This window comes from Scyliorhinus canicula, chromosome 15 (assembly GCF_902713615.1).
Source record: "Scyliorhinus canicula chromosome 15, sScyCan1.1, whole genome shotgun sequence".
NCBI lineage: Eukaryota > Metazoa > Chordata > Chondrichthyes > Carcharhiniformes > Scyliorhinidae > Scyliorhinus > Scyliorhinus canicula.
In genome coordinates, this window is record NC_052160.1 from 123498607 (window position 1) to 123519981 (window position 21375).

Consider the following 21375-nt stretch of genomic DNA (forward strand, 5'->3'; position numbering starts at 1 on the left):
GGCGGAATTCTCCGTCTTTGGGATTCTCTGTTTTGCCGGCAGCCCGGGGGTTTCCGACGGAGTGGGGCTGCCCCACAATGGGAAACCCCATTGACCAGCCAGCGAAACGAAGAAATCTGACAGCATGTAGCACCAGAAATCTGGTGTGGCGGGTCGGAGAAACCCGCCCTTAGTTTCAGAATCGGAGAATCCCGCCCTAGTCTTTTGAGCTTGGGTTCTGGTCCAGTCATAAATCAAGTGGGATTGTGGCAATGTGACTCCAGATCCACAGCAATGCGGTTGACTCTTAACTGTTCTCTGAAATGACTGAGCAAGTTCAAGAGCAATTCAGGATAGACAATAAATACTGGTCCAGCCAGTGACGCCGACATCCCATGAATGAATAAAGAAAGTCTTCCAACTTGTCTTTTTGTGAAGTATATGAACATTTTGCTTGATAAATTCTACTTGAAACATAAAAGTACCTTTTTCAGTCAGGGACACCTGAGAATCCTATTGTAAGAAACTGTGGCCGGGATTTTCTGCTCACATTAGCATCAGGAGACAGGGGTTCAGTGATAGGTGCAGAAAATATTGCGAGAAAGCCATTTGCATTTTATATCAGCGTGAAAGCTTGCTGTGATCGTCACCTCCCCCCATAAGTGGCTGGCTGCATTTTCTGCCGTTCAACGTCGGGAACATAATTATAATAAATTTGCATCTCATTATTGGGCCCAAATACCAATACCACAGGCCCCGTCAAATAAACCATCCATGGCGACATGACGTCAGAATGGAGAAAATCATGACTGGCTTCAAAAGGATTTGCACCTGGCAAGCTGCCCTTTGAGGGGAGCTAGAAGGTGAGCGCAACGCTGGCCATGTGGCTCTGCGTAGTAAGGGGGATGATTCAGAGGTACCAGCTCTGATTGTGGGTGACCAGACTTTGACTTGGGGGTAATCAGTCTCTGACTTGAGACAACCAGCCCAACTTGTGGGATGACCAACCTTTGACTCTGAGGTACCGGCTCTGACTGGGGGGGGGGGACCAGGCTTTGATTCAAACTTGATCAGCTTTTGATTCGGGTAACTCAGCTCAACTCGGAGTGACCAGTCTTTGTCTGGGGTGATTTGCATAGAACTCGGGAGTACCAGCTTTGAGTGGCAAGCTTTTCACTTCAGGGCTACTGGGCTAGCACTGGAGGGAAATTGGGCAAACATTGGGCAGCGACTGGGCTAACACTGGAAGGGAACCAAGAAACAAGTTGGAGGGTACCAGGGGGGAAGCCTCCAGACCATTGGGGGAAAGGTACCAAGGTACCAGGCGTCTAGTGTCATATGGATGCACCTTTAAGAAATGGGTGTTCATCAAATAGCTGCAGTGATGTCAGTGTGTGGGTGGAGCTGGGCTGTCTTTCTGTCTTTTACTTTTGTTTTGAGATGAAATGCTGCTTTGTGGCTCTGTTTTTGTTTTTAGTGTTGGAGAGCTGCATTCAAAACAAGATGTTCTGATTTATTTCTCTACAAGCTAAGAATGTCTTCAGCTCACTTGATGATTTCAAAGTGATATCTGTTTCTGTAGAGAATTCAAGCCTGCTGTCTTTGTTAAAAAGGGTTTGACTGATGGATGCTGCTAGGAAAGTTATTAAGGGCTACTTATGGAGTATTGTATCTGTGGGAATTATCAATGTTGGAAGTTGATAAACTGTTTACTGTGTGTTTATAAAGTGTTAACTGAATTCATAGAATAAACATTGTTTTGTTTTTAAAATACTTCAGATCTCTGTTGCATCACACCTGTAAAGTGGGCCCTTGTGCTCCCCATAACCAAAATTTATTAAAAGTTGTGGGTCAGGTAAACTCCTTGATATACTTTGGGGGTCTCTAAACACTGGCCCATAATACTAGTCAGAGGATATCTGGGAGTTGTCTTGGAGGTGAATTGGTGGCTCATTAGGGGAGACTGTAGCCACCTGCAAAGGACCATGGGAATTATGGCCAACCCTGGACTCAGACAGATACACAGCCTATGTGTATCTAAAACACAGGTAACCAGACATGACCGAAACCCTAGCTCGTTTCCATTTTAATGGCCCGTTTCCCAGGACAATAGAACTCCAATCAAGCAACCGGTACAGCCACAGACTGATCGGCACCACTCCCCTTACTCAGGAAGCACAACTGCCAAGGTCAATGACCGCTAAGGACCCACCCAGCTACCAAGGCACCCGCCCCTTTATTGGCCAAAATCGGAGAGAGTGATCAGAGCTGTCGAACTATTGGGTCCAAGGTTAAGGACCACCCCAAAAAACGCAAAATCCTAGGGTAATAAAAGAGGACGCAGCCATGTGTTCTGTCCCTTTTGGATCAGGCCTGTGCCAGCCTATTCGCAGCAGGAACAGCCAGCGAAGTTCAAGACCAATGATCACTACCTGACAGATGGGCCCAGCAGAGACAGAGCCACTTTCTTCGAACCAGCTGAGTGAATTCCAGATAAAGGCCTTATCCATTTGCACAGTGCCAGTCATCCTGAAGTTAAATATAGGTTATTGTAGCTGATAAGTGTAGTTTAACTCGTCGTAGAGATTGTGTTTGTGCAAATGGATAAGGCCTTTATCTGGAATTCACTCAGCTGGTTCGAAATCTTGTGCATGTAAATAAACCATCTTTTGAACTAACTAACTGGCTGTGTGGTCATTTGATTGATATAAGGGAAGGCTTGTGGTTCACCAAGATAAATAGAAATACCCACAGTATTGGCGATGCTTTTGGGATCAAAACAGAGCAACAAGACCAGGAGGTTTACTCAGGGAGAGTTGGGGGTTCACTCGGGGAAGAAGGAGGGCTATCTCCGGGGTGATTGGGGGAAGGGGGAAACCGGGGGCCTGACCTTGCAGAGATGGGTTGTTGACTCAGGGGGGACCAGAGATAAGACTGTCAAGCGTGAAAAGTGCTGAGGATGCCTTATGCTGCTGGGCCACAGCTTTCTTAGCAGGGCGTCATAGAGGAAAGACTGGGTAGTGCAGTGGGAGTGGAGGGGGGGGGGGGCTGGTGGGCAGTCATTGCAAGTTGATGGTTCCATTTACATTTGGGATGAGCAGTAGCTTCTGAAGGTGGGGTTTTGACAAGGGCAAAGCTAATGGAAAGATCTATCAGTGATCTATTACAGGCACAACAGGGGAGGAGCCCAGAGCTTCCACTGGACAAGCACTTAGATATCGTTCAGACAGCAATGAGGATGAATTCTCCGATGTGGAGATCAAAGAGGTGTCACAGCTTTCACCCGCACCCTCCACCAAGGCAGAAACACACACCTCAGTGGGATCTCGTAGTAGAGAGGCATAGGGTCACAAACTGGTGAGCACCTCATTGTGTCTTATCCACAGCAGGCAAGGAGGAACATCCCAGGAAGCGGCATATGGAGAACTACTGGAAGCCCGGACTCTACTGAACCCCAGTCAGGTGACGTGCCTATGGACTTGGTCATGCCTCAGTTGCTCAAAAGGAAAAGTTAGGAACATGAGGTAGGATGTCAGCTTCACTCCTTGGACTGAAAGGCTGACTGGAAGTGTCCCAACGCATTACGTAAAAGAAGATCATGCCAAAACTCCGGGGAACCCAGGTCGACACTGCACAGGTGGCGTTCACAGTTGAGATCTTCAGCCAAACACTCATGAAGAGCATAACCTCCATAGTGCAGGATGTGCACATCATGGTGCAGGGCATGAATTCCATGGTGCAGGCACTTGTGGGTATCCTGTGCCAAGAGGACTGCAGGGCATCTTGTTCCCACTCCACCTGCTCTATCCAAAGGAGAACGTCAGGTGCCCTCGAGCATCATAGGGAGAAGGGGAAGATGTTCATAGTCTGGCTTACACTCAAGAGACTCTGAGAGGGACCAGTCCATCTGACTCACCTCTTCCTATGACCAAATCAGCTCCAGCCCCAAGGGCCTAGGAAGATGGCACCACTACATGGCAGCACCCCCAAAGCAGATCAGTGCCCTTCTGGTCTCGGCCCTCCAGAGGATGCCAGCCAAGGTCATCTTAGACCTCAGGGTGTGGTAGCCTTCTAGGCTGCCTCCACCTCTACTGTGGATCCTGGGGAACACCAAGACATAGCGGCAGGATTAGCAAGATTAGGAAAGTCAAAGTGCATAGTGTGGGCACGTGTGTAAGGCACTTGTGGATAGCGAGCACTTATGGAATTCTTCAACCACCTTTGTTAATGTATTAAATTTCACTTGTTGCCATCTCTCTGTGGCTCCCCACTCTTATTAGACCTCTCCATAATAATAATCTTTATTAGCGACACAAGTAAGCTTACATTAACACTGCAATGAAGTTACTGTGAAAATCCCTTAGGTGCCACACTCCAGCACCTGTTCGGGTACACTGAGGGAGAATTCAGACTGTCCAATTCACCCAACAAGCTTGTCTTTTGGGACTTGTGGGAGGAAACTGGAGCACCCGGAGGAAACCTACGCAGACATGGGGAGAACATGCAGACTCCGCATAGACAGTGACCCAAGCCAGGAATTGAACCTGGGACCTGGCGCTGTGAAGCCATAGTGCTAACCATTATGCTAGCGTGCTGGAAAGGAGGAAGTGTTTGTTGTTGTATCTCAGAGAGAAAAGAGATATAGATAGGGTTGATAGGAAAAACCTTTGCCCTTGGTAGTGGGGGTCAATATCCAGTTGGCGTAGATTTAAAGTAAGGAGCAGGAGATTTAGAGGGGATTTGAGGAAAAGTGGGGTCTCCCGGCTTCTGTCAGCCATGCTGTGCTGCGGCGAGCTGCCTTGTGACACTAATAAAGATTATTATTATAAGGCCCCTTGGGAAGGCCAAGGCCCATCGGCTGAAGATTTATGTTTCAGGGTGGGTGAGCTTCAAAAAGTGTCTTCCTTTCCCTCTCGTTGCTGAATCTTTCCCCCCATTTCAGGGGCCAAATAATTCCCCCTCCTCCAAGATACGCTGATGCCCCTTCCTCATCCCATCTGCAGCCCCCCCCCCCCCCCCCCCCCCCCCCCCCCGCCCCACTCCCTCTACAGCTGCTCTGGTGCCTTCATTCCCAACCTCCCAGATTCCAGCCTCGTGCTTGTGCATGACAGAATTAGTGGAGCAGATCCTCCAATCACAGGCTGATTTCATCCCATGCTTGCTGCTGATAGGCTCACCAGTGAGAATGGGTAGAGAGGCCCCTGAGGTGGGGGTGGTGGTGGGGGGGGGGGGGGGGGGGGGCAGCTTTTGGTCCTTTGTGGACAGTGACTTACTATCTCTTCTGTCCTGCAGCATCAATCCTTCTGTCATGTAATGAATCCTGCCTTCCGTCACATCACAAACATTTATTTTGTTCTTTCCTCCCTATCCCCACAGCCTTTGCCTGCTCTCCACTTACATCCTGTTAAATCTCTAATATTTGCTAGTTCTGATGAAAGGTAATAAACCGGAGACAAAAACATTGGGCGGAATCATCTCAAATATTGAAAAGTCTGATGTTGGGCGGAAAAGTGGTGTTGAGCCCGCCGATGGCAATGGCAGATCTTTCTGTCACATTGTGCAGCATTTAGTCAAAACAATTGGCAAACATGGATTCCAGAAGCATATTGTCTCTGATTCGCCCGCCTTGCCATCACCTCGACCCTTTGATGATCTTGGTGCCATATTTGAAGGCCACCTCTGCATAAGCTAGCAGACTTTGGAGTTTGCCTGGAAGTCATGGCTGCCAGACCCAGAAAACAGGCCGTACCTATATTCACCCCCACTCACCCCCATTCCCACCCCCACTCAGTCCTGTTCCCATTGAATCATCCCCTTGTTGCCCCCTCTCACTACCTGCCCCTCCCTCGCCTGCTGAAGATGCACAGCAGGCCCACAGGTGCTGTGTTCACCTCTGAGTTCACCTTGGAGCACTGCTTACCAGGTGCACGCATACTCTGAACCATTCTGTTACAACATAATTAAAACAGGGGCTGGTTTAGCACAGGGCTAAATCGCTGGCTTTGAAAGCAGACCAAGGCAGGTCAGCAGCACGGTTCAATTCCCATACCAGCCTCCCCGAACAGGCTCTGGAATGTGGCGACTAGGGGCATTTCACAGTAACTTCATTTGAAGCCTAATTGTGACAAAAAGCGATTTTCATTCATTTCATTCAAATCAGTCGTATATTGAGCTGTTGTGACAGCACACTGCTGCGCACATCATTTGGCATGGGGTATGATTCCGGTGTAAGGGCCTAATAATGATACGCTAATTCATTGCAATGAGCCTCCCAATGTTGAACAGCAGGAAATGTGACCTGCCACTAATGGGGGAGGGGATGATCGTGTCCTGCATTTCCGACAACATGAAGTGCAGTATGGAATATTTTCTATTTGCCACCAAACCTGCCCAACATGAATGACAGCAGAAAATCCTGGCCGTTATTCCTCTTTTCACAGATGCTGATGGTATTTGCTTTTTATCCCCATTTATAACATCTGCAGTATTTTGTTTCTGCACATGATTAATTCAGTGACTATTGGTCGAACTTATCTGAAAAACAAGTATGGATTAAATTCAGCTGAAAAATGGCAATTTAAAAATAAATCTGACCCTGACTTAAGTACCTTTGCACTTAGGTGGTTTCTTGTCCCAATGGCCAGTTGCCATACAAAAAAGTTCATTTTCACCAATCAATGATTTGTCACCAAGGCATGTATATTTTACGACCATTCCATATTCCCAGTCATCTGCAGAGGATGTTGAAGCTATTCCGTCATTAATTACTGGAGGATGAGGACAGGTGACAGCTGCAGATAAATTAAATTCAGTTAATATTCTGAACAAACATAGATTAAAATTTTAATTTAATGGATTAAAATCAGTTCAGTTCTTGAAGCGCATACTCTTGAACAGCATACTCTGAACCATTCTGTTACAACATAATTAAAACATGGCATCTTTCTTCCCTTTCTCCATTGTGCTCCCACACATCTCGAAAAAACAACAGCAAAGACCTGATCATAGCTGGACAGCCCTTTTTTGGGGACAGCAGGGAAGTGCAGAAAAGAAAAATGAGCAGGATAAACTGATTTTTAATCACATGTCCTCAGGATATGGGCAATAGTGGTAAATTCAGATTTATTGCCCTTCTCTTACTACTCTGTGGTGGTTAATGGATATTCTTCTGAACGGCTGAAGCCTTGTGACAATATTCCACAATAACATCAAAAAGAATTTTAGGACTTTCATCCAACAATTAAGAAATAATGTTAACATGTCCTCATTAAAATAGTACATAACTTAGAGGGGGATTGGTTGCCTTGAATTCCTGCTCTTGACCCTTCTCAGCTTTTCAGGATGTAGTTCAGAAAATGCAGATGACTGGTAAAACATTGATTTTTGACGCCGTAGCTGCAGCATACTTGAAATTTAACTTTTTAAAAATACACATTGCACATTGTTGGTAGAAGATTAGAACCAGAAATATTACCAACTTTAAGTTGAGAAAATTTATTTCTGTCACAGAGGTATGTTTATTCTACTCTCAAGGCTCACAATTTAGGATCAAAACTGGCTGAAGAAAAGATCCTAAGTTATCTGAAGTTATAGGTACAAAGAATAAGAATTGTTACTGGTTGGCCATGGAAGGACACCAAGAAAAAAAGACCATGCAAGAGACTGGCTCTATATTATGTGCAACAAAATAAGTAAAACTATTCTTCATAAATAGCTTGAGATGACTACAAATGATAATTAGAAATACAGGACTCTTCCCCAATAGGTATATGAAACAGCCTTTAATTTGCTCTCTGCACCTTTTTTCTTCCAGCCTCTTTAATGTGGCTATATGTGCAGCTGGGTGGCCGTAGAGTGGGGCACGCTTCAGCATTTACATGACCAGTGGGCTCTGTAGGGGCTCGGGCGCAGCATCATCCCAAGAATTATGGGTGGAATTCTCCGCAACGGCCGACGCTGTCGTGAAACCTGGAGTGTTTCACGACGGCGTCAGAGGCCGCTCCTCGCCCCCTATTTTCCCCCTCCCTCCCAGGGGGGGGGGAGCTAGGAGCGGCGTTTTGTGAAACTCGGCCGCCGGGCCTTGACGCATGCGCAGGCTGGCCGGCGCGAACCCGCGCATGCATGGTTGCTGTCTTCCCCTCCGCTGCCCTGCAAGACGTGGCGGCTTGATCTTGCGGGGCAGCGGAGGGGAAAGAGTGCGTCTCATAGAGACGCCGGCCCGACGATCGGTGGGCACCGATCGCGGGCCAGTCCCCTCCCAAGCATGGCAGTGGTGTTCGATCCCCTCTCCGCCCCCCAGAGGCCCCAAACTTACCTTTCGCGCTATGTTCACGTCGGCAGCGACCAGGTGTGGTTGCCGCCGGCGTGAACAGGTCGGGAACGGCTGGCCGCTCGGCCCATTCGGGCCGGAGAATCGCGGGCCGGCGTTTTTCATGGCGACACGCGATTCTCCGAGCAGTGTATCGCAAAACGCGAGATGCGAGACGGGGGGGGGGGGGGGGGGGGGGGGTGTTGGGAGGATCGCGGGGGGTGCCAGAGCAGCTCTCCCGCGATTCTGCCACCTGGGGAGCCTGGGGAGCGGAGAATCGCGCCTTATATTTTGGTTTAGTTAGTTAAATTGCTTTTGACGTTTTGTTTTAGATACAGTGCCAACAGGAGCTGGGGTCATCATCATCCCCGGGGATGACATTTCGGTTTGACTAGAAATTTTTCCACTAATGATTTGATTTTTGTTCCAGTGCCCCACCAGGGGCTGTTACACCTTCTCATTAACTAATTGACTCTTGTTTTATTTCTATTCATTCAAGGGTTGTGGATTTTGCTGGCCAGGCCAGCATTTATTGCCCATTCCCAATTGTCCTTGAGAGGGTTGCGGTGAGCTACCTCTTGAACTGCTGCAGTCCATGTAGTGTAGGTACACCCACAGTGCTCTTTGGGATGGAGTTCCAGGATCTAGAACAACATTGAAGAATGCTGATATAGTTCCAAGTGAGGATGGTGAGTGACTTGGAGGGGAACTTCGACTTGGTGATATTCTCATGTGTCTGTTGCCCTTGTCCTTCCAGGTGGTAGTATTCATTGATTTGGAACATGATGCCTATGTAGCCTTCGTACGTTTCTGTAGTACACACTGCTACTACTGTGCATCAGTAGTGAAGGGAGTGAATGTTTCTGGATGGTGTCAAGCATCCTGAGTGTTGTTGGAGCTTCACTCATCCACGCAAGGGGAGAGCGATCCATCAGACACCTGACTTGTACCTCGTAGATTTTGGACAGGCTTTCGGGAGTCAGGAGGTGAGTTACACGCCGCAGGATTTAGTACAATCCCTCCAGGGCAGATAACCAATGACCATTCGGCCCATCGAGTATGCACCAACCCACTGAAAAAGCACTCTACCGAGGCGCACTCCTGCGGCCCATCCCTGTAACCCCATGCATTGATTATGGCCTCTGACCTACTCTTGTAGTCACAGTGTTTATATGGCGAGTCCGCTTGAGTTTCTGGTCAAATGGTAAGCCCAGGTTGTTGATGTTTATTATAAAAAGTGTACAAGGAAAGTTAAATGGGACACTTAGAACATAAGAACTAGGAGCAGGAGTAGGCCATCTTTCCCTTCGAGCCTGCTCCGTCATTCAATGAGATCATGGCTGACCTTTTGTGGACTCAGCTCCAATTTCCCGTCCGAACACCGTAACCCTTTATTCCTTTATTCTCCAAAAAACTATCCATCTTTATCTTGAAATAATCTTGGATAATAGTTAGGAGGCTGAATCCTGTGAATAAACCTGCTAGCAAGGAAAAGATCTGTGCCTTGCTTTGTACTTCACCATCTGTTTTTATCCATTTAGCAGATATCTGTAATTATCCATTGCAGACGTTTAACTGAATGGACTGTAGTTACTTGGTTGAAGCCTTTTTCAACAGCAGAATAACATTAGAATCTTCTATTCCTCCGGTGCTATGCCTGTACCATTTGAACCTGCATCATATAGCTAGTGAAAGAAGTGAATATGTGAACATAGGTTACTGCAAAATGAAAGTGGATACTAATATGGTTGCTTCCTACAAGAAGTGAAAGCAGAAGTAAAGTATTTTGTGCAATGGATAATTACGTCCCTGGATGAAATCACCACAAAAAACATCTGTTCAATGCTTATGAGGCTTGGTTAGAATTTGATAGATTTTGTTAGTTCTTGTAGATCAATGACTACAAAAAGAACCAAATTTTCTAGTGACCAATGGAAGTAACCCAAGGAGAAGATGTCGCAATTAAAGACATTTACTGCAACATACTAAACCCAACCGAACCTAGATTGTAGGGTGATCATGGCTCGGCACAACATTGAGGGCCGAAGGGCCTGTTCTTTGCTGTACTGTTCTATGTTCTATGTTCTAGATTCTACATTTCTTAACCGGCAACCGATACACCGATATACATACTTTTGCATAAAATAGCTAACTCAATCGACATATGCTGCACTTCCAGTAAATTTGTAGCATTACAAGAACAATTGGAAGTTACGCTGGCTCTCCAGTACACTCACTTCTCCTTGTCATGCCAGGTTGAAACTTACAGTGTCCTTCAAACATTGTTCCAAACAGCCTGAACTTTCTAGGTTCAATTTTCACCAGAAGGCCCATGGTGGTAACTTCTTGCTCCTTAAATACTGAAACGTCCTGTCATTTCTGTCCTCTTCCTTTCAAATGAAGAACTAATTCTTACAAGAATCTTGCTTGGTTGCTAACACAAACCATAGAATCATATAGTGCATAAGAGGCCCTTCGGCCCATCAAGCCTGCACCGACAAAAAAATACTTTAATCAACACTAATACGACTCCCCAGTGTTTGGCCATAGCCTTGAATGTTATCACATTTCAAGTGCTCATCCAGATACTCTATAAAGATTATGAGGTTTTCTTCCTCCGTTACCCACCACCCCACCCCCAACCCCCAGACGGTGCACTCCAGATTCCCACCACCCTCTGGGTGATAATTGTTTTTCCTCAAATCACCTCTAAACCTCCTGCTTTTCACCATAAAAGTATGCCCCCTTTTTATTGACACTTCAACTAAGGGGAACAGCTGCTTTCTATCGACCCTGTTCATAGCCCTCATGATCTTATACATCTCAATCAGGTTCCATCTCAGCCTTCTCTGCTCCAAAGAAGCCAACCTGAGCTTATCCCGTTAAAATGTTCCGTCCCAGGCAACATCCTGGCGAATCTCCTCTGCACCCTCTGTAGCACCTTCCTTCCCATACTGGGGTGATCAAGAATGCACACAGTCCTCCACCTATGGCCTAAACAAAGTCCTGTACAGTTCCAACATATCCTCTCTGCTCTTATAATCTATGCCATGACTGATAAAGCCAAGTGTCCCATATGTCTTCTTGACTACCCTATTAACCTGTCCTGTCATCTTGAGGAATTTGTGGATAAGCACCCCAAGATCACTCTGATCCGTTGAACTTCGTTGAATGTCCTGCCATTCATTGAGGACTCCCTTGTCGTGTTATCCTTCTGAAGTGCCTCATACTTTTCAGGGTTAAATTCCATCTGCCAATCTGACCAAACCATCTATGTCCTCCTGTAAACTAAGACCTTCTACTTCACTGTCAACCACCTGGCCAATCTTTGTGTCATCTGCAAACTTATTTGACATCATTGTGGAATATCTTGGGATTTCCCTCATCTTACTCAAGTATGAGGCACTTCAGTGCTTTTTCATGCCCCTTCTTTGCTCTCCTAATTACTTTTTGAGTTCCCTCCTGCACTTTCTATACTCCACGAGGGCCTCTGTGGATTTGCTCCCTTTGTACCTGTTAAAGCCTCTCTTTTATGAGCTTTTTATTCATATGTAAAAAGCAAGATGGTGGCCAAGGATAGGATTGGACCACTTAAGGACAGTGTGGGGCATTTATGTGTTGAGCCAGAGGAAATGGACGAGGTATAAATGAGGGGCGCGATTCTCCGCTCCCACGCCAGGTGGGAGAATCGCAGGAGGGCCGCTTTGGCACCCCCCGCGATTCTCCCATCCCCCCAAAATGGCGTGTCGCGTTTTGCGACACGCCGCTCAGAGAATCGTGGGCTGCCGTTTTTCACGGCGGCCCGCGATTCTCCGACCTGGATGGGCCGAGTGGCCTGCCCTTCCTGACCGGTTCACGCCGGCGGCAACCACACCTGGACGCTGCCGGCGTGAACATGGTACCGACAGCTGTTTTGTGGCTTGTGGGGGGCGGAGAGTGGAATGAGCACCACGACCGTGCTTGGGAGGGGACTGGCCTGCGATCGGTGCCCACCGATCGTCAGGCCAGCGTCTCAATGGGACGCACGCTTTCCCCTATGCCGCCCCGCAAGATCAAGCCGCCACGTCTTGCGGGGCAGCAGATGGAAAGACGGGAACCGCGCATGTGCGGGTTGGAGCCGGCCAACCCGTGCATGCGCGGTTGACGTCATTAGGCGCGTCGGCCGCGTCATTCCCAGCGCGCCGGGCCTTGACGCCAGCGACAAGGCCCGGCGGCCAAAATTCATGGCACAACCATCCTAGCCCCCCAGCGGGGGGGTGGGAATAGGGGGCCAGGAGCGGCCTCCGACGCCGTTGTGAACCTCTCCGGGTTTCACAACGGCGTCGGGCCTGGCGGAGGATTCCGCCCGAGTACTTTCCATCAGTGATCACCAAAGAAATGGACCTTGTGGTCATTGATTGGTAGGGATAGAAATGTTTTATGTACCATGTTTATGTTGCTATTATGGTTATTATTATAAAAACTACAAATATCCTAATAAAATGTTTTTTTTTTAAAAAGGAGGAATTGGGGGCGGGATTCTCCCAACGGGAGTGTAAGTGCCGGCGCCGGAGCAAAAACCAGAGTGTTTTATTCCAGCGTCGACGCCCATTCCCAGACCCCTATTCTCCGCCCTCCGTGGGGCGAGCAGGGGCGTCGCGCGATTACCGCGCGTGGTGGCGCCGGTGCCAACCAACGCATGCGCGGTAACCTCGCGTAGGGAGTAGGCCCAAGGGGGGGGGGGGGAGAAGAGGCCAGTCCACCGATCGGTGAGCCCCGATCGCGGGCCAGAACACATGGAGGCCCCCCCCCATGCCTTCACGATGAGTACTGCTGGCAGCGACCAGGTGTGGACAGTGTCAGCGGGACTAGGCTGTTTACACGCGGCCGCTCGGCCCATCTGGGCTGCAGAATTGCCGCTTGCCGTTTGCGGCGATTCTCAGAGCAGTCCGGCGCGATTCACGCGGCGCTGGTTTTGGGGGGTGAGAGAATCGCGTGCGGGGCACGATTCGCTCGACGCCCAGGCGATTCTCCCGCGCAGCAGGTGTTAAGTAATGGGTTAAGAGAAATTGCAATTAGTTGTCTCATTTATGTTAAGTGTTCAATGATTGACACTGATATGTATGGGGCTCCAGGTGGCCTCTGGAGCTGGTGATGTGTAGAGTTCTGTGCAGAGTCAGTTGCAACAAATAAAAGTGTTGGTGAAAAAGGAGCCTCTTCATACCACAGCATTTAATACGTCTAACAGCGGGGGGGGGAGGGGATGGGAGGGGGGGAGGGGAGGGGAGGGGGGGAGGGGGGGGGAGGGGAGGGGAGGGGGGGAGGGGAGGGGGAGGGGGGGAGGGGAGGGGGGGAGGGGAGGGGGGGAGGGGAGGGGGGGAGGGGGGGAGGGGGGAGGGGGAGGGGGGGGGGGGAGGGGGGGGGGGGAGGGGGGAGGGGGGAGGGGGAGGGGGAGGGGGGAGGGGGGGAGGGGGAGGGGGGGAGGGGGGGAGGGGGGGGGCGAGAGGGAGGGGGAGAGGGGAGGGGGAGGGAGGGGGGAGGGGGGGAGGGAGGGGGGGAGGGGGGAGGGGAGAGGGGGGGAGAGGGGAGGGGAGAGGGGGGGGAGGAGGGGGGGGAGGAGGGGGGGAGGGAGGGGGGAGGGGAGGGGGGAGGGGGAGGGGGGGGAGGGAGGGAGGGGGAGGGGGGAGGGGGAGGGGGGGGAGGGGGGGGGGGAGGGGGGGGAGGGGAGGGGGGAGGGGGGAGGGGAGGGGAGGGGGGGGGAGGGGGGAGGGGGGGGAGGGGAGGGGGGAGAGGGAGAGGGAGGGGGAGAGGGAGGGGGGAGGGGGTAGAGGAGGGGGGGGAGAGGGGGGGAGGGGGAGTGGGGGAGAGGGGGGGGAGAGGGGGGGGAGAGGGGGGGAGAGAGGGGGGGGAGAGAGGGGGGGAGCGAGGGGGGGAGAGAGGGGGGAGGGGGAGAGGGGAGGGGGAGGGGGGGGAGGGGGGAGGGGGGGAGGGGGGGGGGAGGGGGGGAGGGGGGGAGGGGGGAGAGAGGGGGGGTGAGGGGGGGTGAGGGGGGGGAGAGGGGGGGAGGAGAGGGGGGGGAGAGGGGGGGGGAGAGAGGGGGGGGGAGAGGGGGGGGAGAGGGGGGGGAGAGGGGGGGAGGGGGGGGAGGGGGGGGGGAGAGGGGGGGAGGGGGGGGGAGGAGGGGGAGGCGGGAGGGGAGGGGAGGGGGGAGGGGGGAGAGGGGAGGGGAGGGGGGAGGGGGGAGAGGGGGGGGGAGAGGGAGGGAGAGAGGGGGGGAGAGGAGGGGGGAGAGGGGGGGGGGGGGGGAGGGGGGGTGGGGAGAGGGGGGGAGGGGGGAGAGAGGGGGAGGGGAGAGGGGGGGGGAGGGGGGAGAGGGAGAGGGGGGGAGAGGGGGGGGGGAGAGGGGGGGAGGGAGGGGGTGGGAGAGGGGGGGGAGGGGGAGGGGGGGGGAGAGGGGGGGGAGAGGGGGGGAGGGAGGGGGGGGGGAGGGGGGGGGGAGAGGGGGGGGGGGGAGGGGGGAGAGGGGGGGGGGGAGGAGGGGGGGGAGGGGGGGGAGGGGGGAGAGGGGGAGGAGGAGGGGGGGGAGAGGGGGGGGGGGAGGGGGGGAGGGGGGAGGGGGGGAGAGGAGGGGGGGAGAGTGGGGGGGGGAGGGGGGAGGGGGGGAGGGGAGGGGGGGAGGGAGGGGGGGAGAGGGGGGGGAGGGGAGGGGGGGGGAGGGGGGGAGAGGGGGGGAGAGGGGGGGGGGGAGAGGGGGGGGGAGAGGGGGGGAGAGGGGGGAGGGGGAGGGGAGGGGGGGGGAGGGGGGGAGAGGGGGGGAGATGAGGGGGGGGAGGAGGGGGGGGAGAGAGGGGGTGAGAGAGGGGTGGGAGGGGGGAGCGGGGGAGGGAGGCGGGGGGGAGGGAGGGGGGGGGAGGGGGGAGGGAGGGGGGCGGGGGAGGGGGGGGAGGGGGGGAGAGGGGGGGAGTAGGGGGGGGGGAGGGGAGGAGGGGGGGGGAGAGGGGGGGGCGAGAGGGGGGGGAGAGGGGGGGGAGAGGGGGGGGAGGGGGGAGGGGGGGGGCGAGGGGGGGGGAGGGGGTGGGGAGAGGCGACGGGGGGAGCGGGAGGGAGGGGGGGGAGGGGGGACGAGGGGGGAGGGGGGACGCGGGGGAGGGGGGAGGGGGGCGAGGGGGGGGAGAGGGAGGGAGAGGGGGGGGGAGAGGGGGGGGGAGAGGGGCGGGGGGGGGGTGGGGGAGAGGGGGGGAGAGGGGGGGGAGAGGGGAGGGGAGAGGGGGGGGAGAGGGGGGGAGAGGGGGGGAGAGGGGGGAGGGGGGAGGGGAGGGAGGGGGGAGGGGGAGGGGGGGGAGAGGGGGGGGGAGGGGGGGAGGGGGGGAGGGGGGGAGGGGGGGGAGAGGGGGGGAGGGGGGGAGAGGGGGGGAGGGGGGAGAGGGGGGGGAGAGGGGGGGGGGGAGGGGGGGAGGGGGGGGAGGGGGAGAGGGGGAGGGGGGAGGGGAGGGGGGAGGGGGAGGGGGAGGGGGGAGGGGAGGGGGGGGAGGGGGGGAGGAGGGGAGGGGGAGGGGAGGGGGAGGGGGAGGGAGGGGGGGAGGGGAGGGGAGGGGGAGGGGGAGGGGAGGGGGGGGAGAGGGGGGGGAGGGGGGGAGGGGGAGAGGGGGGAGGGAGGGGGGGGAGGAGGGGAGGGGGAGGGGGAGGGAGGGGGGGAGGGAGGGGGAGGGGAGGGGGGAGGGGAGGGGGGGAGGGGAGGTGGGGAGGGGGGGAGAGGGGGGGAGAGGGGGGAGAGAGGGGGGGAGAGGGGGGGGAGAGGGGGGGGAGAGGGGGGGAGAGGGGAGGGGGGAGAGGGGGGGAGAGGGGGGGAGAGGGGGGGAGAGGGGGGGGGAGAGGAGGGGAGAGGGGGGAGGGGGGGAGGGGGAGGGGGGGAGGGGGGAGGGGGAGGGGGAGAGGGGGGGAGAGGGGGGGAGAAGGGGGGAGAGGGGGGAGAGGGGGGGAGGGGGGGGAGGGGGGGAGGGGGAGGGGAGGGGGAGGGGAGGGGGGCGAGGGGGGAGAGGGGGGGAGGGGGGGGTGAGAGGGGGGGAGGGGGGGGAGGGGGGAGGGGGAGGGGGGGAGGGGGAGGGGAGGGGGGGAGGGGGAGGGGGGAGGGGAGGGGGGAGGGGAGGGGAGGAGGGGAGGGGGGGAGGGGAGGGGAGGGGGGGAGGGGGGGAAGGGGGGGAGGGGGAGGGGGGGGAAGGGGGGGAGGGGGAGGGGAGGGGGAGGGGAGGGGGTGGGGGAGAGGGGAGGGGGGAGGGGGGGGAGGGGAGGGGGGGAGGGGGGGGAGGGGGAGGGGAGGGGGAGGGGAGGGGGAGGGGAGGGGGAGGGGAGGGGAGGGGAGGGAGGGGGAGGGGAGGGGAGGGGGAGGGGGGAGGGGAGGGGGGGAGAGGGGAGGGGAGGGGGAGGAGAGGGGGGAGGGGGGGGGGGAGAGGGGGGAGGGGGGGGGAGGGAGGGGGGGAGGGGGAGGGGAGGGGGGGAGGGGGGAGGGGGGGAGGGGAGGGGGGAGGGGGGGAGGGGAGGGGGGGGGAGTGGGGGGGGAGGGGGGAGGGGAGGGGGGGGATCCCGCCCTGGGTCTTTTAAATTAACGTGGGTAAGTCTCCTCGACCAGATGGAATTTACCCCAGAACACTGAGGGAAGCAAGGGAGGAAATTGCTGGGGCCTTGACTGACATTTTTGTATCCTCATTGGCTACAGGTGAAATCCCAAAGGACTGGAGAATAGCTAATGTGGTACCGCTGTTTAAGAAAGGTAGCAGGGATAATCCTGGAAACTAGGCCGTAGTAAGTAAATTATTGGAGAGGATTCTCAGGGACAGGATTTATATCCATTTGGAAACAAATGGACTCATAAGCAATAGACAGCTTGGTTTTGTGAAGGGGAGGTCATGCCTCACTAACTTGATTGAGTTTTTTGAGGAGGCGACAAAGATTATTGATGAGGGGAGGGCAGTGGATATGGTTTACATGGTCTTCAGTAAAGCCTTTGACAAGGTGCCTCATGGCAGACTGGTACAAAAGGTGAAGTACACGGGATCAGAGATGAGGTGGTAAGATGGATACAGAACTGGCTCTGTCACAGAAGACAAAGGGCAGCAGTAGAAGAGTGTTTTTCTGAATGAAAGGTTGTGACTAGTACAGGGATCTGTGCTTGGGCCTTGGTTGTTTGTAGTGTACATGAACGATTTGGAGGAAAATGTAGCGGTCTGATTAGTAAGTTTGCGGATGACACCAAGGTTGGTGGAGTGGCAGATGGTGTTGAGGATTGTCAGAAGATATAGCAGGACATACATAGATAGGTTGGAGACTTGGACAGAGAAATGGCAAATGGAGTTTAATCCTGACAAATGTGAGGTAATGCAATTTGGCAGGTCTAACATAGAGGGGACATATACCGTAAATGGCAAAACTCTTAAGAATATAGAAAGTAAAAGAGAACTGGGCATGCAGGTCCACAGATCTTTGAAGGTCGCAACACAAGTGGACAAGGTAGTCAAGAAAGCATACGGTGCATCAAGTATAAAAACTGGCAAGTCATGCTATAGTTGAATTGAACCTTGGTAAGATCTCACTTAGAATATTGTGCACAATTCTGGTGGCCACACTACCAAAAGGATGTGGAGGCTTTGGAGAGGCTGCAGAGGAGGTTTACCAGGATGTTGCCTGCGGTCATCTCCCTGCAAAACAAATATACTGTTTGGATACTGTTGAGGGAGATGGCTCACCAGGGGAAGGCAGCAGCAGCATGATTCATGGCACTGTGGCTGGCTCTCTGCTGCGCAGCAGGGCAGCAAGAAAAATGGCAGGGTATAGTGATAGGGGACTCAATCGTAAGGGGAATAGACAGGCGGTTCTGTGGACGCAATTGAGACTCCAGGATGGTATGTTGCCTCCCTGGTGCAAGGTTCAAGGATGGTTTGGAACGGCTGTAGGATATTTCCAGGGGGGGTGAAGGTGAACAGCCAGCTGTCATGGTGCACATAGGCACCAACGATATAGGTAAAAAACAGGATGAGGTCCTACAAGCTGAATTCGGGAGTTAGGAGTTAAACTAAAAAGTAGGACCTCAAAGGTAGTAATCGCGAGCCAGTCAGAGTAGGAATGTCAGGATAGATAGGATGAATGCGTGGCTCGAGAGATGGTGCAAGAGGGAGGGATTCAAATTCCTGAGGCATTGGGACTGGTTCTGGGGGAGGTGGGACCAGTACAAACCGGACGGTCTGCACCTGGGACATGACTGGAACCGATGTACTAGGGGGGGTGTTTGCTAGAACTGTGGGGAAGGTTTAAACTAATCTGGCAGGGGGATGGGAACCGATGCAGGAAGTTGGAAAGTAGTAAAACAGGGACAGAAGCAAAAGGAAGTAAGGGGGAAAGTGCAAGGCAGAGAAGCCATAGTCGCAAATCAAAAAGGACGACAGTACAAGGTACAGTGACTGAGGGGAGCTCACTGAATAGGCCCAGTAACACTAAAAGGAATAAAACTGGAGAAGTTAAGATTCAAAACGGAGGGAAAAAAACCAACATAAGTGTACTTTACCTGAATGCTCCTAGTATTCGGAATAAAGTAAATGAGTTGATGGCGCAAATCATCGTGAATGACTATGATTTAGTGGCCATTACTGAAACATGGTTAAAGGATGGTCACGACTGGGAGTTAAATATCCGAGGGTATCAAACTATTCGGAAGGACAGAGTGGATGGTAAGGGAGGTAGTGCAGCTCTGTTATTTAAGGATGACATCCGGGCAATAGTAAGAGATGACATCGGTGCTGTGGAGGACAAGGTTGAATCCATTTGGGTGGAAATCAGGAATAGTAAGGCGAAAAAGTCACTGATAGGAGTAGTCTATCGGCCACCAAATAGTAACATTATGGTGGGGCAGGCAATAAACAAAGAAATAACTTATGCATGTAGAAATAGTAAGCAGTTATCATGGGGGATTTTAATCTACATGTCGATTGGTTTAACCAGGTCGGTCAAGGCAACCTTGAGGAGGAGTTTATAGAATGCATCCGCGATAGTTTCCTAGAACAGTATGTAATGGAACCTACGAGGGAACAAGCGGTCCTAGATCTTGTCCTGTGTAATGAGACAGGATTGATTCATGATCTCATAGTTAGGGATCCTCTCAGAAGGAGCGATCACAATATGGTGGAATTTAAAATACAGATGGAGTGTGAGAAGGTAAAATCAAATACTAGGGTTTTGTGTTTAAACAAAGGAGATTACAATGGGATGAGAGAAGAACTAACTAAGGTAGACTGGGAGGAAAGACTTTATGGTGGAACAGTTGAGGAACAGTGGAGAACCTTCTAAGCAATTTTTCACAGTGCTCAGCAAAGGTTTATACCAACAAAAATGAAGGACGGTAGAAAGAGGGAAAATCGACCGTGGATATCTAAGGAAATAAGGGAGAGTATCAAATTGAAGGAAAAAGCACACAAAGTGGCAAAGATTGGTGGGAGGCTAGAGGACTGGGAAATCATTAGGGGGCAACAGAAAGCTACTAAAAAAACTATAAAGAAGAGTAAGATAGAGTATGAGAGTAAACTTGCTCAGAATATAAAAACAGACAGTAAAAGTTTCTATAAATATATAAAACAAAAAAAGTGTCTAAGGTAAATATTGGTCCTTTAGAGGATGAGAAGGGAGTTTTAATAATGGGAGATGAGGAAATGGCTGAGGAACTGAACAGGTTTTTTGGGTCGGTCTTCACAGTGGAAGACACAAATAACATGCCAGTGACTGATAGAAATGAGGATATGACAGGTGAGGACCTTGAGAGGATTGTTATCTCTAAGGAGGTAGTGATGGGAAAGCTAATGGGGCTAAAGGTAGACAAGTCTCCTGGCCCTGATGGAATGCATCCCAAAGTGCTAAAAGAGATGGCTAGGGAAATTGCAGATGCACTAATGATGATTTACCAAAATTCACTAGACTCAGGGCTGGTCCCGGTGGATTGGAAACTAGCAAACGTGACACCACTGTTTAAAAAAGGAGGTAGGCAGAGAGCGGGTAATTATAGGCCAGTGAGCTTAACTTCGGTAGTAGGGAAGATGCTGGAATCTATCATCAAGGAAGAAATAGCGAGGCAAGTGGATAGAAATTGTCCCATTGGGCAGACGCAGCATGGGTTCATAAAGGGCAGGTCGTGCCTAACTAATTTAGTGGAATGTTTTGAGGACATTACCAGTGCAGTAGATAACGGGGAGCCAATGGATGTGGTATATCTGGATTTCCAGAAAGCCTTTGACAAGGTGCCACACAAAAGGTTGCTGCATAACATAAAGATGCATGGCATTAAGAGTAAAGTAGTAGCATGGATAGAGGATTGGTTAATTAATAGAAAGCAAAGAGTGGGAATTAATGGGTGTTTCTCTGGTTGGCAATCAGTAGCTAGTGGTGTCCCGCAGGGATCCGTGTTTGGCCCACAATTGTTCACAATTTACATAGATGATTTGGAGTTGGGGACCAAGGGCAATGTGTCCAAGTTTGCAGATGACACTAAGATGAGTGGTAAAGCGAAAAGTGCAGAGGATATGGAAGTCTGCAGAGGGATTTGGATAGGTTAAGTGAATGGGCTAGGGTCTGGCAGATGGAATACAATGTTGACAAATGTGAGGTTATCCATTTTGATAGGAATAACAGCAACGGGATTATTATTTAAATGATAAAATATTAAAGCATGCTGATGTGCAGAGAGACCTGGGTGTGCTAGTGCATGAGTCACAGAAAGTCGGTTTACAGGTGCAACAGGTGATTAAGAAGGCAAATGGAATTTTGTCCTCCATTGCTAGAGGGACGGAGTTTAAGACTAGGGAGGTTATGCTGCAATTGTATACGGTGTTAGTGAGGCCATACCTGGAGTATTGTGTTCAGTTTTGGGCTCCTTACTTGAGAAAGACGTACTGGCACTGGAGGGTGTGCAGAGGAGATTCACTAGGTTAATCCCAGAGCTGAAGGGGTTGGATTACGAGGAGAGGTTGAGTAGACTGGGACTATACTCATTGGAATTTAGAAGGATGAGTGGGGATCTTATAGAAACATATAAAATTATGAAGGGAATAGATAGGATAGATGCGGGCTGGTTG

The 21375-nt window shown here is 52.6% G+C and overlaps 1 protein-coding gene across 2 annotated transcripts in view; it reads right to left on the reverse strand.

Annotated features, from left to right (window-relative positions):
• LOC119979022 (membrane cofactor protein-like) overlaps positions 1-21375 on the reverse strand; it is a 221241-nt gene that overhangs the window by 137299 nt on the left and 62567 nt on the right. For both annotated transcript variants that reach the window (XM_038820994.1, XM_038820993.1), the window contains exon 5: positions 6588-6770. In XM_038820994.1, the coding sequence (XP_038676922.1) occupies positions 6588-6770 (183 nt within the window). The remainder of the gene's footprint in view (positions 1-6587; positions 6771-21375) is intronic.